The sequence below is a fragment of the Eucyclogobius newberryi genome, unplaced genomic scaffold (genome assembly GCF_026437365.1).
Source record: "Eucyclogobius newberryi isolate DKJ021-1_F unplaced genomic scaffold, fEucNew1.0.hap1 SCAF_5, whole genome shotgun sequence".
Lineage (NCBI taxonomy): Eukaryota > Metazoa > Chordata > Actinopteri > Gobiiformes > Gobiidae > Eucyclogobius > Eucyclogobius newberryi.
Genome location: NW_027316167.1, coordinates 28,794,424 through 28,806,814, shown reverse-complemented (window position 1 = coordinate 28,806,814; position 12,391 = coordinate 28,794,424). Strand labels below are relative to the sequence as shown.

General features: G+C 44.6%; 1 protein-coding gene across 1 annotated transcript in view; it reads left to right on the top strand.

Annotated features, from left to right (window-relative positions):
• Window positions 1-3,188, top strand: part of abcc12 (ATP-binding cassette, sub-family C (CFTR/MRP), member 12) — a 29,317-nt gene extending 26,129 nt beyond the window's left edge. Inside the window, exons 26-29 of the mRNA XM_072464662.1 lie at window positions 848-926; window positions 2,489-2,602; window positions 2,738-2,902; window positions 2,979-3,188. Of these exons, the coding sequence (XP_072320763.1) occupies window positions 848-926; window positions 2,489-2,602; window positions 2,738-2,902; window positions 2,979-3,071 (451 nt within the window). The 3' untranslated portion in view covers window positions 3,072-3,188. The remainder of the gene's footprint in view (window positions 1-847; window positions 927-2,488; window positions 2,603-2,737; window positions 2,903-2,978) is intronic.
• Window positions 3,189-12,391: the final 9,203 nt, after the last annotated feature.

Genomic DNA, 12,391 nt, shown 5'->3' with positions numbered 1-12,391 from the left:
TTTGTGGACTGGTGTCAGCGGAACCACCTCCTCATCAACGCGGGGAAGACCAAGGAGATGGTGGTGGACTTCCGCAGACGCCACTCTACTGCCCCCTCACCAGTGAACATCCAGGGACGGGACATTGAGAGAGTGGACTCATACAAGTACCTGGGTGTTCATCTGAACCACAAACTGGACTGGACTCATAACACAGACGCACTGTACAGGAAGAGCCAGAGTCGGCTCTACCTCCTGAGGAGACTCAGGTCTTTTGGAGTGACAGGGCCACTCCTGAAGACCTTCTACGACTCTGTGGTGGCATCAGCTCCTGTACGGTGTGGTCTGCTGGAGCAGCTTCAGTGAGATCCACCCTCGCTGTGTGAAGGAGACGTTTCGCAGGTCTTTCCTTCCTGCTGTTGTCAGACTTTACAACAAACACTGTTACTTTTGTTACTATTACATTTTTATTAAGAATATAAGAGGTTTTCTATTAAGAGTGTTTTTTGTTTTGTTTTAATGCTTTCTATAAGTTATCTGTTCTTTTACTTCTGGTCATGTGAGCTGCATAAATCATTTGTGTGGCTCTTGTTTATTTGCTCAGTGGTTTTGTGTTATTGGACAGATGTTATACGCAAAACAGCTTTTCCTTTTTTTGATATATATATATATTTTGCTACAATTATTATTCATTGTTGTATGTTGCACTTCAATGTCAATGCAAGTTCCTAGTTTGTAATTCTGCTTTCATATGCTGTGAGGGGTCCCCACTGGTGTGGTTGTTTTCAACAAAAAAATGTGGTGCAAGGGTATGTTTTTGGTCATATGAAGTAAACCTAATTGTGTGAATAACTGCATTTACCCACAGATATAATGTGGACCCTTTTGACGTTTACAGCGATGATGAAATTTGGACAGCACTGGAGAAGACCTACATGAAGGAATCTGTATGTATTTTGTAGAAAAAGTGTTATAAAACTCTGTTTTGACCCTTTTATTTTTTATATACTGTAGAACTTAGCTGCGCATGATTACCTAATTATTAGCGTGTAAAACTGTCATCTGAGCTAAAGGCTAACCAACTTTAAAGACTTTTTGAAGGCTTTATGCTAATTCTACTTTTTGGAGCTTTCTGCCATGTTATAATGTTATTACCTCATCAAAAACAAGTCTGGATGGGTTTTATTTTGAATTCATGCATGTTTGAGTAATCTTGGAGCTCTCCTGGGCATGATTCAAAACTATTTCAATCATCTTCCTCTACAAACTGTTGTTCAGAAGGTGAGGCTTTGTACAGGTTACAGCCCACAAGTTTACGTAACCAGGAAGTGTTTGCAGTGCACTGGATCTATTAAAAGATCGGAATAGGGTATTGCTAGCATAATTCTGTTGTGAGTTGGCCAGTCCATTGGAACTGCAGTGAAAAAAATCCTCCACAGTCCAGAAAGCATTTTTCCCACAGAGTATAGGGGGGAGAGAATCATAGTGTCTAACTCTTTAATGTTTTGTATATCCCATAGAAGTGTAACACCCCCTCTTTAAGTTGAACTTTCTGCTCGTGTGATTCTGGGGTAAACTTTTAGTGGCCACTGTTACGGCAGTTTCCTGTAAACAATGATCAAGTAAAGAGTAACCAGGCAATAACTTGAAGCAGAAACAGAGTCTCTCGGTCTCTCTCAAAAGGTGGAAGTTTATTCACGTGCACAGTGGATAAACACCCTCACTTTCCCTAAGACAAGTTTGTTCTGTCCCTACCTAACTTTACAAGTTACAAAGTACACCTTTTATAGGTGGTAACAAACATAACATAATCACAACCCAAATCAGCTCAAAAAGAGATAGACCAGACTATCACGTCTGTGACGGTTCCAGCTCTCTCTTCAGAGGTTTAATCAAAGACCATTTCCACACTGAATCCGGTCCTGACGCATTAATTGATGATTAAGAGGCGCCGGACAGTAGATATTCAGTATAATCAGGACCTCATATTCTTATCCCATCTGCACACAGGAGAACAACAAAGATATTTATTCCGTGACATGTCATGGCCTAAAACAACATTAGAATGACATGACATGACCCATTTTCTGCCATTACACCACTTTCCTCTTTTACATGTTACTGGTGAGGAGTTCAAGCCATACTATATTAAGAAATTCTCAGCTGCCAATGACACCTCACGACTACTTCCATAGTCTCTCGGGAGACCCTACTTCATGCCATATGCCTATCAAAGCCATGCTGACCTTTCCTCCCCCTTTAGCCCCATTTTATCATGGCCCAACGAGCAGTTTAAATTCAGCTGCCTCGGTCAGATTTTCAAGCTAATGCAACTCTCAGCCATGTAAAGGCTCTGCCCTCCTTTTGGTCATTTGGCTTGCCTGGGCCCAAGTGTATAAGCTTTTGATCTAAAATAAACAAATACATTAAAACATACATTTGTATCTGATGATATTTGTCTAGTTTGAAGTTGCATTAGTGTCACTGCTGCCACATTGTCTCTCCACAGATCTCACAGCTTGAGGAGAAGTTACTTGCTCCAGTTTTGGAAAATGGAGAGAACTTCTCAGTAGGAGAAAGACAACTGCTGTGTATGGCCCGAGCTCTACTGCGCAATTCAAAGGTTTGTCCTCAGATTATACTTATATCCAACTGTGGTAATGCACAATGCCACTTGTGTGTTACTAGCATGACAGCCTATTTTTAAATAAATAATGAAATCAAACCCTTTACACATAATTGTATTGTTCTATTACAGATTGTTCTGCTAGATGAGGCGACAGCATCCATTGATGCTGAGACAGATGCTCTCATCCAAAAAACAATCAAAGAAGCCTTCCTGGACTGCACTGTGTTGACCATTGCACACCGCATCAACACTGTCCTGACCTCTGACCGTATTCTGGTCATGGACCAAGGACAGGTAGAACATATATGGCCACACGCCCTTTTACAAACAACAGGGTTGTGTGTAACACTCTTTGTTGTGTTGAGTGTAGGTGGCAGAACTGGACAGGCCTGACGTGTTACAGCAAAGGCCAGACTCCATCTTCTCTTCTCTGGTGGAGGCTGCCAACACTTCAAGCAGCTGAGGACGGCCCACACACACATTTATATTTATGATCACGATGTTTTGCCTACCGTAATTACCTTTATCATTTAGATTGAAAAACAACATTGTATAATGTGTCTGATGTTTAATGTCACTCAGGAACATGTTATGACAACTTTATTGATTGTTGTCTTTTTTCCATGAAATTACTTGTTCTTTCATTCATACAATTTTAAAATGTTTTGTACAAGATAATACATCATCAATGCTATCCCAAAATCTTGGCCTAAATTACTAGAGCAATATTAATTGTTCCTCGTATTTTCACTTTTATCTCTGGATGTAAGTTCATGCTCTAATTTGAAATTAACCAGAGAATGTGTGTGTCAGAGAATATAGAAAAGGCAAGAAGTAAATACAAGTTAATGTTATTTATTACACCCCATGAACGTCTTTGGGACACGAAAAGAACAAGTGCTTTGGGCGGCCAAAAAATGCAAACCAAATTCACTGCAAGTTTACAAACCCTGCAAAACACCCAAGACATGGACATTTACATGGCAAACGATCGGGTCAGAATTAACTAGGGTCTGCTCGGCTGGCAACAGGTTTTAGGGGCACGTGACCCAAAAACTAAGACAGGGACAAACAAAATGTAAATAGTTCATTCACCTTTACAGATGTGCACTGAACAGGCTTAAGTGGAGGGGGATTAACTACAAGAAAAAACACAAAACAAAACACTGAGGACAGCGGGTAGCAATGAACATCACTGCTAATGCAAAATTATCCCAAAAAAATCCAAACCGGTTAGGAACAGCGCGTCATTTTGTTTATAATTTTTATGTTGTTGTTTGTCTCTATAACAGACTTTTAGCTCCGTCTCCGTTGCAGCCGTCAACTCTCATCAATCATCCAGGCAAGGTGCTGCTAAACACGAACGCACCTACTGTAATTTGGCACAGCTCAGCTCCATGTACAGCTCTCATTGGTTTATCTGCTGCATGTCCCACCTGTCCCCGCTGGTGGCTTGTTTGTTAGTGTTGTTGGGATTATGGTGCGCAATATTCAGACTGTATCAAAACTAAAAGGAACAAGAAAAAATATCTTCACTCAATAAGCAATATTAGATTACAAGCCTTGCACATTAATCAAAAACCTGAGAGTATGATCCATAGTTGGAGGAAGTCATTTTGAAAGGGGTGTGTTTTTTTGCACACAATTGCATGTGTTTGTATATAACTTCCGGAACTCTGTATAAGATGATCAAGATATTCCAGAGAGAAGGCAAAAATAAATAATTTCTCTTCACTGTGGAACTCCTCCAGGTTTCTACTTTTTCCCAAGGAGGTTTAGTAGTTTTTCCTGGCCGAGAAGGAGGGTCTAAGGACAAGGGACCCTGGAAAATTGCCAAGTCCCTATGAACATTGTTTATTCGATTTCACTGTCGCCCTCCGACAGTGAAATCGCTGTTGTGATATTGGACGTTACAAAAATAAATTGAATTGAATTTGACGTTGCTCTGACTCTGCTTACAGGACAACGTCAGTGCCGTTAGTGACAGTTGTCTTTTGTCCTGCGTGTCGGGGCGGGCCAAGAAATGATAATTTTATGTAATCTATGGTTTACATTAAGGGAGTGTCTGCAGTGTCGCGGCGCGCGGCCGAAACTGCCATGTTATTTTTGTGCCGGCCGCGGCTCCTGAAACTGCGCCGCTATTTGACCGCGTTTTAGCGCCGGTTTACACCGCGCCGGGTTAAGGTTATGGTTATGGTTATGGTTATGGTTATGGTTATGGTTAAGGTTAGGGTTAGCCATGACGCTATAAGAGAAGTCCTGCGGTCCCTGAAAATGCGCGGCCATTTGAACGCGCGCCACGGCACTGCAGACACTCCCTACATTAAAATGTTCTTTCACTTAGAGACATGAGCGCAAGGTGTTCTGGGACGCGCTATTCTTTATGTACAGGATTAGTGAGTACAGTTGTTCACTACACACCGAGAAACCACATGTTGTTATAGTCTCATCATTTATGTCTTGGTAATACAGACATTACAGGTTGTCAGAAGTGACCTGACTCACTTTTTACTACAATGGAAAAGTTTAATCCACCAAGTGAGTTTAAATGTATTGTCACAAAGGTGCCGTTACAGCTGGCAGCCCGGTGTTAACGCTCCGCTCTTTTCTCACACTTTTTTCACACTTATTGTGCTTTATCTTCTGTATTTTGTAAATATTTTTTTCTATTTACGCACTGGAATCGTTTTTAATTCAACTGTTTTTGACTTTGTTCGGCTGGAATATTCGTCATGTCGTCGTGATGTACGCTAGCTTCGAGCTAGCCCCCGGCCCCCCCCCGCGCCCTCCAGCTGCCACTGACGTACGGTGTGCCGCGGTACACGTTTATATAAAAGAGGAACTTCATGAACGATCAGGACACGCACTGGAATCGCTTTAATTCAACTTGTTTTGACTTTGTTTCGGCTGGATTGAGTGTTTTCGTCGTGTCGTCACGATGTGCCTCGGCTCTGAGCCCCCCCTGCCCCCCAGCCGGTGCCGGTGCGTGTTTACACAAAGGAAGAACTCATGAAACTGCGGCGTACCGTCGTCTTACCCGGAGATCGTCACGTTATCCCGGCGGACATCCTAAGGAAAACGCAGAGAAGCAGAAGGGCTGGACGTAAACTCTGAGAGAAGAGAGGAAGAAACAGAAAGCCGGTTCCTGCCGTAGTCATGGGTAACGTGAGGTCCCTTCAAAACAAAATGACGGAAATAGCGAGCCTCATGCGGTCCCAGAGGATTTATAGGGACAGCAGCGTCTTGATTTTCACAGAGACCTGGTTAACAGCAGAAATGCCAGACTCTATTGTAGGTTTGAACAATTTTCATCTGCTGCGGGCGGACAGAACGAGAGAATGCGGGAAGAAAAGAGGTGGAGGTCTGGCGGTGTATGTGAACACGAGCTGGTGCAAATCCGAACACTGCACAGTGAAGCAGCAGCTATGTAACAAGGATATTGAACTATTGGCTATTGGCATGAGGCCATATTGTCTGCCCCGGGAGTTCTCACATGTGATTTTGATCGGTCTATGTGGCCCCGTCTGCCAATGCTGAAAATGCTTGTGAAGCACTGCTCTCCTGCACTTGTAGGCTGCAAACACAGCACCCACAGGCTCTCTTCCTCGTCTCTGGTGACTTTAACCACGCTTCTCCCTCTTCTGTTCTACCAACATACACCCAGTATGTCACCTGCCTCACCAGAGACAATAGAACATTGGACTTGTTTTTTGCCAACACCAAAGAGGCTTATTCCTCTTCCCCCCTCCTTCCCCTGGGCAGCTCGGACCACAACCTTGCACATCTGAGACCTGTGTATGAACCCATCGTGCGCAGGCAGCCTGTGGTGTCCCGTGAGGTGAGGATGTGGTCTGCTGAGAGCGAGGAGGCTCTGAGGGACTGCTTCAGCACCACTGTCTGGACTGAACTCTATGGCCCACATGGGAAGGACATCAACACCATCACAGAGTACATCACGGACTACATCAACTTCTGTTTTGAGAACATTGTTCCCTCCCGGACGGTGCAGTGTTTTCCAAACAACAAGCCATGGATTAACCGTGAACTGAAGGCTCTGCTGAAGGAGAAGAAGAGAGCCTTCAGGTCAGGGAACAAGGAGGAGCTGAGGATTGTGCAGAAGGAGCTGAGAAGGAAGATCAGGCAGGCTGAAGCCGGCTACAAGAGGAGGATGGAGGAGCAGCTGCAGCAAAAGAACATTCAGGGGCTTCAAAATCCCCCCTGCCCAGACAGAGGGGGATCTACAGTGGGTGAATGATTTAAATGCTCACTTCTTGAGATTTGATCAGTCACCCGCCCCTCCCCCTGCACAGACCCCTCCCCCTGCACAGCTGCATGCTCCCTCTTCCACAGCTGGACAGTGCCCTGCATCCGTTCTTCTTCACTTCTGCGCCCCGGACCATCAGCTCCCCACTTTGCCTGGACTCACCCATCCCCCCAGTACACCGTCCCCCTGCCAACCACTAACTGTCACAGCAGCACAGGTGAGGAGTGAGCTGAAGAGGATTAAAGTGAGGAAGGCAGCAGGACCTGATGGCATTAGCCCCAGGCTCCTTAAGTCCTGCACAGATGAACTGTGTGGAGTTATGGAGCATGTCTTCAACATGAGCCTGAAGCTGAGGGTGGTACCACAGGTCTGGAAGACCTCCTGTGTGGTACCTGTGCCCAAGACACCGTGCGCCAAAGACCTCAACAGCTTCAGGCCGGTGGCTCTCACGTCCCACTTGATGAAGACACTGGAGCGGCTGGTCCTGGACCACCTCCGCTCCACCGTGAGCCCAGCCATGGACCCGTTGCAGTTTGCATACCAGTCTGGCATCGGAGTGGAGGACGCCGTCATCTCCCTGCTGCACCGCTATCTCTCTCACCTGGAGAAACCTGGCAGCTCTGTGAGGATCCTGTTCTTTGATCTCTCCAGCGCCTTCAACACCAGCCAGCCGCTGCTTCTGAGAGACAAGCTGGAGACGGCTGGTGTGGAGTATGACCTGGCAGAGTGGATCCTGGACTACCTCACGGACCGACCCCAGTTTGTGAGAGCCCGGGACTGTGTGTCTGACACTCGGACCTGCAGTGTGGGGGCGCCCCAGGGCACTGTCCTCGCGCCCTTTCTCTTCACCCTTTACACTGCAGACCTCAGACACGACACGGACAGCTGTGTCCTGCAGAAGTTCTCTGACGACTCTGCCATCATCGAACTCATCACGGACGACGATGATGCGGAGTACAGGGGACTGGCGCAGGACTTTGTGGACTGGTGGTGGTGGATGGTGGATTTCCGCAGACGCGACCCCACTGCCCCCTCACCAGTGAACATCCAGGGAAGGGACATTGAGAGAGTGGACTCATACAAGTACCTGGGTGTTCATCTGAACCACAAACTGGACTGGACTCATAACACAGACGCACTGTACAGGAAGAGCCAGAGTCGGCTCTACCTCCTGAGGAGACTCAGGTCTTTTGGAGTGACAGGGCCACTCCTGAAGACCTTCTATGACTCTGTGGTAGCATCAGCCCTCCTGTAGGTGTGGCCTGCTGGAGCAGCAGCATCACAGAGAGGGAGAGGAAGAAGCTGGACAAAGTCATCAAGAAGTCCAGCTCCGTCCTGGGCTGCGCTCTGGACTCGGTGCAGGAGGTGGGGGACAGAAGGGTCCTGGCTGATTCACATCTATGCTTGACCATGAGTGCCACCCCCTGCAGGACACTCTGTCCGCTCTGGAGAGCAGCTTCAGTGAGAGACTGATCCACCCTCGATGTGTGAAGGAGAGATTTCGCAGGTCTTTCCTTCCTGCTGCTGTCAGACTTTATAACAAACACTGTTAGTACTGAACACTTGCAATACTGACCTAACCATGTGCAATTCCGTCATATGTGCAATTACTGTGAAATTCATGTGCAATCCATGTGCCGTCGTGACACATATTCATGTGCAATTACTGTCGTGATCACATGCAATGGTATTTATGTATTTATTTATTTTTATCTGTATTATTTTTCCCCTCCATCCCTTGTTGGGTAATGGCAGGTTTTGTCTATGGGAGTTTTTGTTTATAGGAGATCTTCTACTGAAAGTGTTTTTCAAACTTCCTATAAGTGATCTGTTCTTTTCTTCTGTATCTACCTCTGTATCTACTTGCGTTGCATCAATGAAATTTCCCCATGTGGGACAATAAAGGAATATCTTATCTTATCTCATTTGATTGTCCTGTCGACTGGCCCAGATGGAAACAGAGATTTTTCCGGTGTCCCTGCGGCCTGGCCCTGGGTTGTCACTCTAGACAACTAAGGTTATCAGTCAAATTCCAAACTAAAAGGGATGTACCCTCCGAAGTGGGATGAATGCCATCCGTGCCTATGGGCTTTCCCCAAAATGCACTCCAGTTGTCAACAACTTTGATAGCACCAACTAGATAACTAGCAGTTTAACGCTGAAAAGCGGCTGTACAGTTCAGCGTTGATCCGGCGTTGATGGGCAGGGGACCAGAAAATATTACGGTCTCTGACATCAACCCACACACTGCACCTACTTGTAATTTGAGCACCTCTGATTGTCTCCGCCCATTACCGTCGATCCCTCTAAAATGTCACAAATTGGTCCCGGTTTTGTTCCTGGTTTAGTCCTGCCTGCACGGAAGGCACTTGGGGCTGGTCTTAGCCTAGCTAGCACTGCTAATGCTTACACTGTGAACTGAGCTTGATTTGGTAAAGCCATGGTCCAACATTAAACTCCATTTACACCACGAGAAAAGCAACGCAGCACAACTCCTCCACTGAGCATGTGCAGGACGACTCGGACGCACGTCTGTTGCTGAGTGTATTTTACGGACTTATTCCTTATTTTTTAACATGAAATGGTTAACTATGAATCTTATGAAAACTAGTTTATTAGAATAGCAAAGTAGAACAACGCAGGTGTCTTGAGCTTGATTTCATGTCCTTCTTAAGGTGATTCATCATAATGTAATATCAGTTTTTCATGCTCTTGTAGTGGCCGGGTCGTGGATGGATCAGTTATAGTATTTTGTTGCAACAACGCCACGCCAGTTTAACTGGAAAATACTTCCCAAAGGCACGCAGATCCTTTGTCTATTAAGAAGGACGCTGGCCAGGTTCCATTTAAATTACATGTTTTTTATTTCAGAATAATATTGCACACAAACAGTATTTTAATCAAGGATTTAATTAGCTATAAAAATCTTTACTAAAACACATTCACACTCACAAATTTTTCTAAAACTAACCCCGAATTGACTGCATGTCCCCTGTCCTGCCGTAACCTGACAAAGACAGAATTTCAAAACAGAACGCGCAGGACAGATCAACATAAGCAAAGCAAAACAGGTGAACAAAACAGATCAACACAAGACCGAACAAGACAAAACAAAACAGAGGTAAAAGAGGGGCGAAATAAGAACAAAATAGGGACAAAACAGGAACAAAACGGGACGGCAAAATAGGCACAATACGGGAACAGAACAGCAGAAACAGAACAAGAAAAAAACTAAAAGAAGCTAAGAAGGAACAAAACTGGAACAACATAGTTAACAAAACAAAACGGCAGAGGGGGGCGTGCCCAGGCCGCTGCAGACCACCACGGGAGACCTGCAATATTACCGGTGGAATTACTACATTCAACTGCAACGGATCTAAATAAATACACGGCACATACCAGGGATGGTTGACGAAGTAGCGCACAATCTTGGTTAACTGCTCGATGGGATCGCTCCACACCACATGCTGCGTCCAAACTGAGGGGGCCAGCGCGCGCCACGTTGGCCAGCTGCACAACAGCGCCTTCGCACAATCTGCGGCGCGTGGTCATGGACAAGGCAACCGAGTGTATTTGATCAGTGTATCTGGGGTAAACCGGGATTTAGGAGCGTTGAGACTGAATGACTGAGGAGAATTGGGCGTTCATTACCTGCAAGGTGATTTGACAGAGCCCCGGACTGTTTTGATTATGGGTGCCTGTGGCACTGCAGCGGCACTACCGGAAGAATTGAATTCATGAATTTGAATGGAGGACGGAGTGGCCAACAACCAAGGCCCTGAAGAGCGTGTGGGCAAAACGAGAGGCGGATGAGGAGGGCGCGCTTAAGTAGTCTGCCAGCTGAGCGCCACGGAGCGGCAGGCAAGTGTACCCTCAGCACAGGCCTCCACAGCCCATCTTGCCACACTCTCTAAATAGAGTAAAATTAATATGTGCCCAATATTACAAGAGCATAACAAGGCTCACTTAGTTGATCAGAAAGATAAACATTTAAACAATAAAAGGTTAATCCTGGAAGACATGATGCTCCTCCTTGTGCAAAGCTACAGACCCAAAAAGACAGTGTTTGTCTGAAGTCTTACATTTAAATATCAGCTGCTACAGGTAAGGCTTCTTTCCTTTCTCTGTTAATTTGATCTCAAAGTTATATAATATATATAAAAATGCAATATTTTTTACTGCGCATTACTAATGCTAAACTAATACTGAACTATAGACTAATTGGATTCCAAATGTGTCTTATGTCTTTCTAATTGAATTTTTTTCTCGTATAGGCTGGACTGAAGTGAATAAAACTAAATACATTATGCTTCTTGTCTTTAGAAGGCGGTGATTGTATTTTATTATTTTTATTATTATTCACAACCTCTATTTAAAATTTGTTTTAAAAAATAAATAAAAAAACAATACTAATACTATTCTGTCTCCACTAGTGTTTAGGAACTAGCTTTACAGATAGTGAACAGTTTCTCCAATAAACACCAGGAAGCCTCATGCAGTTTTGAACATTTACTGAAGCTTTGACTGTAAAACTGTAACATACAAAAATAGATGCATATTACAATCATGTGACAACATTTATATGAACATATGTAGAGCTAGATAAAACAATAGATTTTAGGTAAATATGAAGTAGTAAAGGCACAACAATGGCTTACGTTTGTCAAATTAGCGCGTAGCTTGATGCTAACATGCATTGAAAATACCATAGACATGCTAATGCTAATCGCATCTTGTACAGTGATTCCCAACCGGGGGTACGCATACCCCTTGTGGTACGCGAGGGTACTGCAGGGGGTACGTGGAAAATCCAAGGTAAATAATGATACATAAATCCAAGTAAATAATATAATAATTCCGTCAAAACTTATGTTTCTCTACGGAGACACTGGTCTCCAAAAGGCAGACCGACCGCCAGACTGGCCCACACGTTAATCTCTCAAAGTCCACCGCAACTATAGGGAGGTTCCTGATAAGACTGTCTTCAGTTATATGGCTTTCATGTAATGACTTACAATTGCCACAAGACTAACGTAAGAATTAAACCCCTCTCAATAGAGTTCTCAGTCAGGGTGCACTTTGCACAACATACTATTGAAAACCAAGACCATGAAGCAAAGCGTTCTGGGATGCTTGTTTGTATCTTATTTTATACTGTTTGTATCTTATTTTATACATATACATGTACAATAAACACATTCTTAGGCGGAAAAGCCGGGGGGGTTCCCCATAATTAAAAATATACTGTTTAAAAAATAATGCGGGCGCTTCTGCGGTGTTTCACTACCGCGGTGCTCTGAGTCTGCGCTACTTTGGGACCTGCTTTAGTCCTGGTTTAGTTCCGCTTTAGTCCTGCTTTAGACCTGTTTTAAACCTGTTTTAGTCCTGCTTTGGACCTGCTTTAGTCCTGCGCTGCTCCTGCTTTAGTCATGTTTAGTCCTGTTTAGTTCTGTTAAGTCCTGGTTTAGACCTGCTTTAGTCCTGCTTTAGTCATGTTTAGTCCTGCTTTATTCATGGTT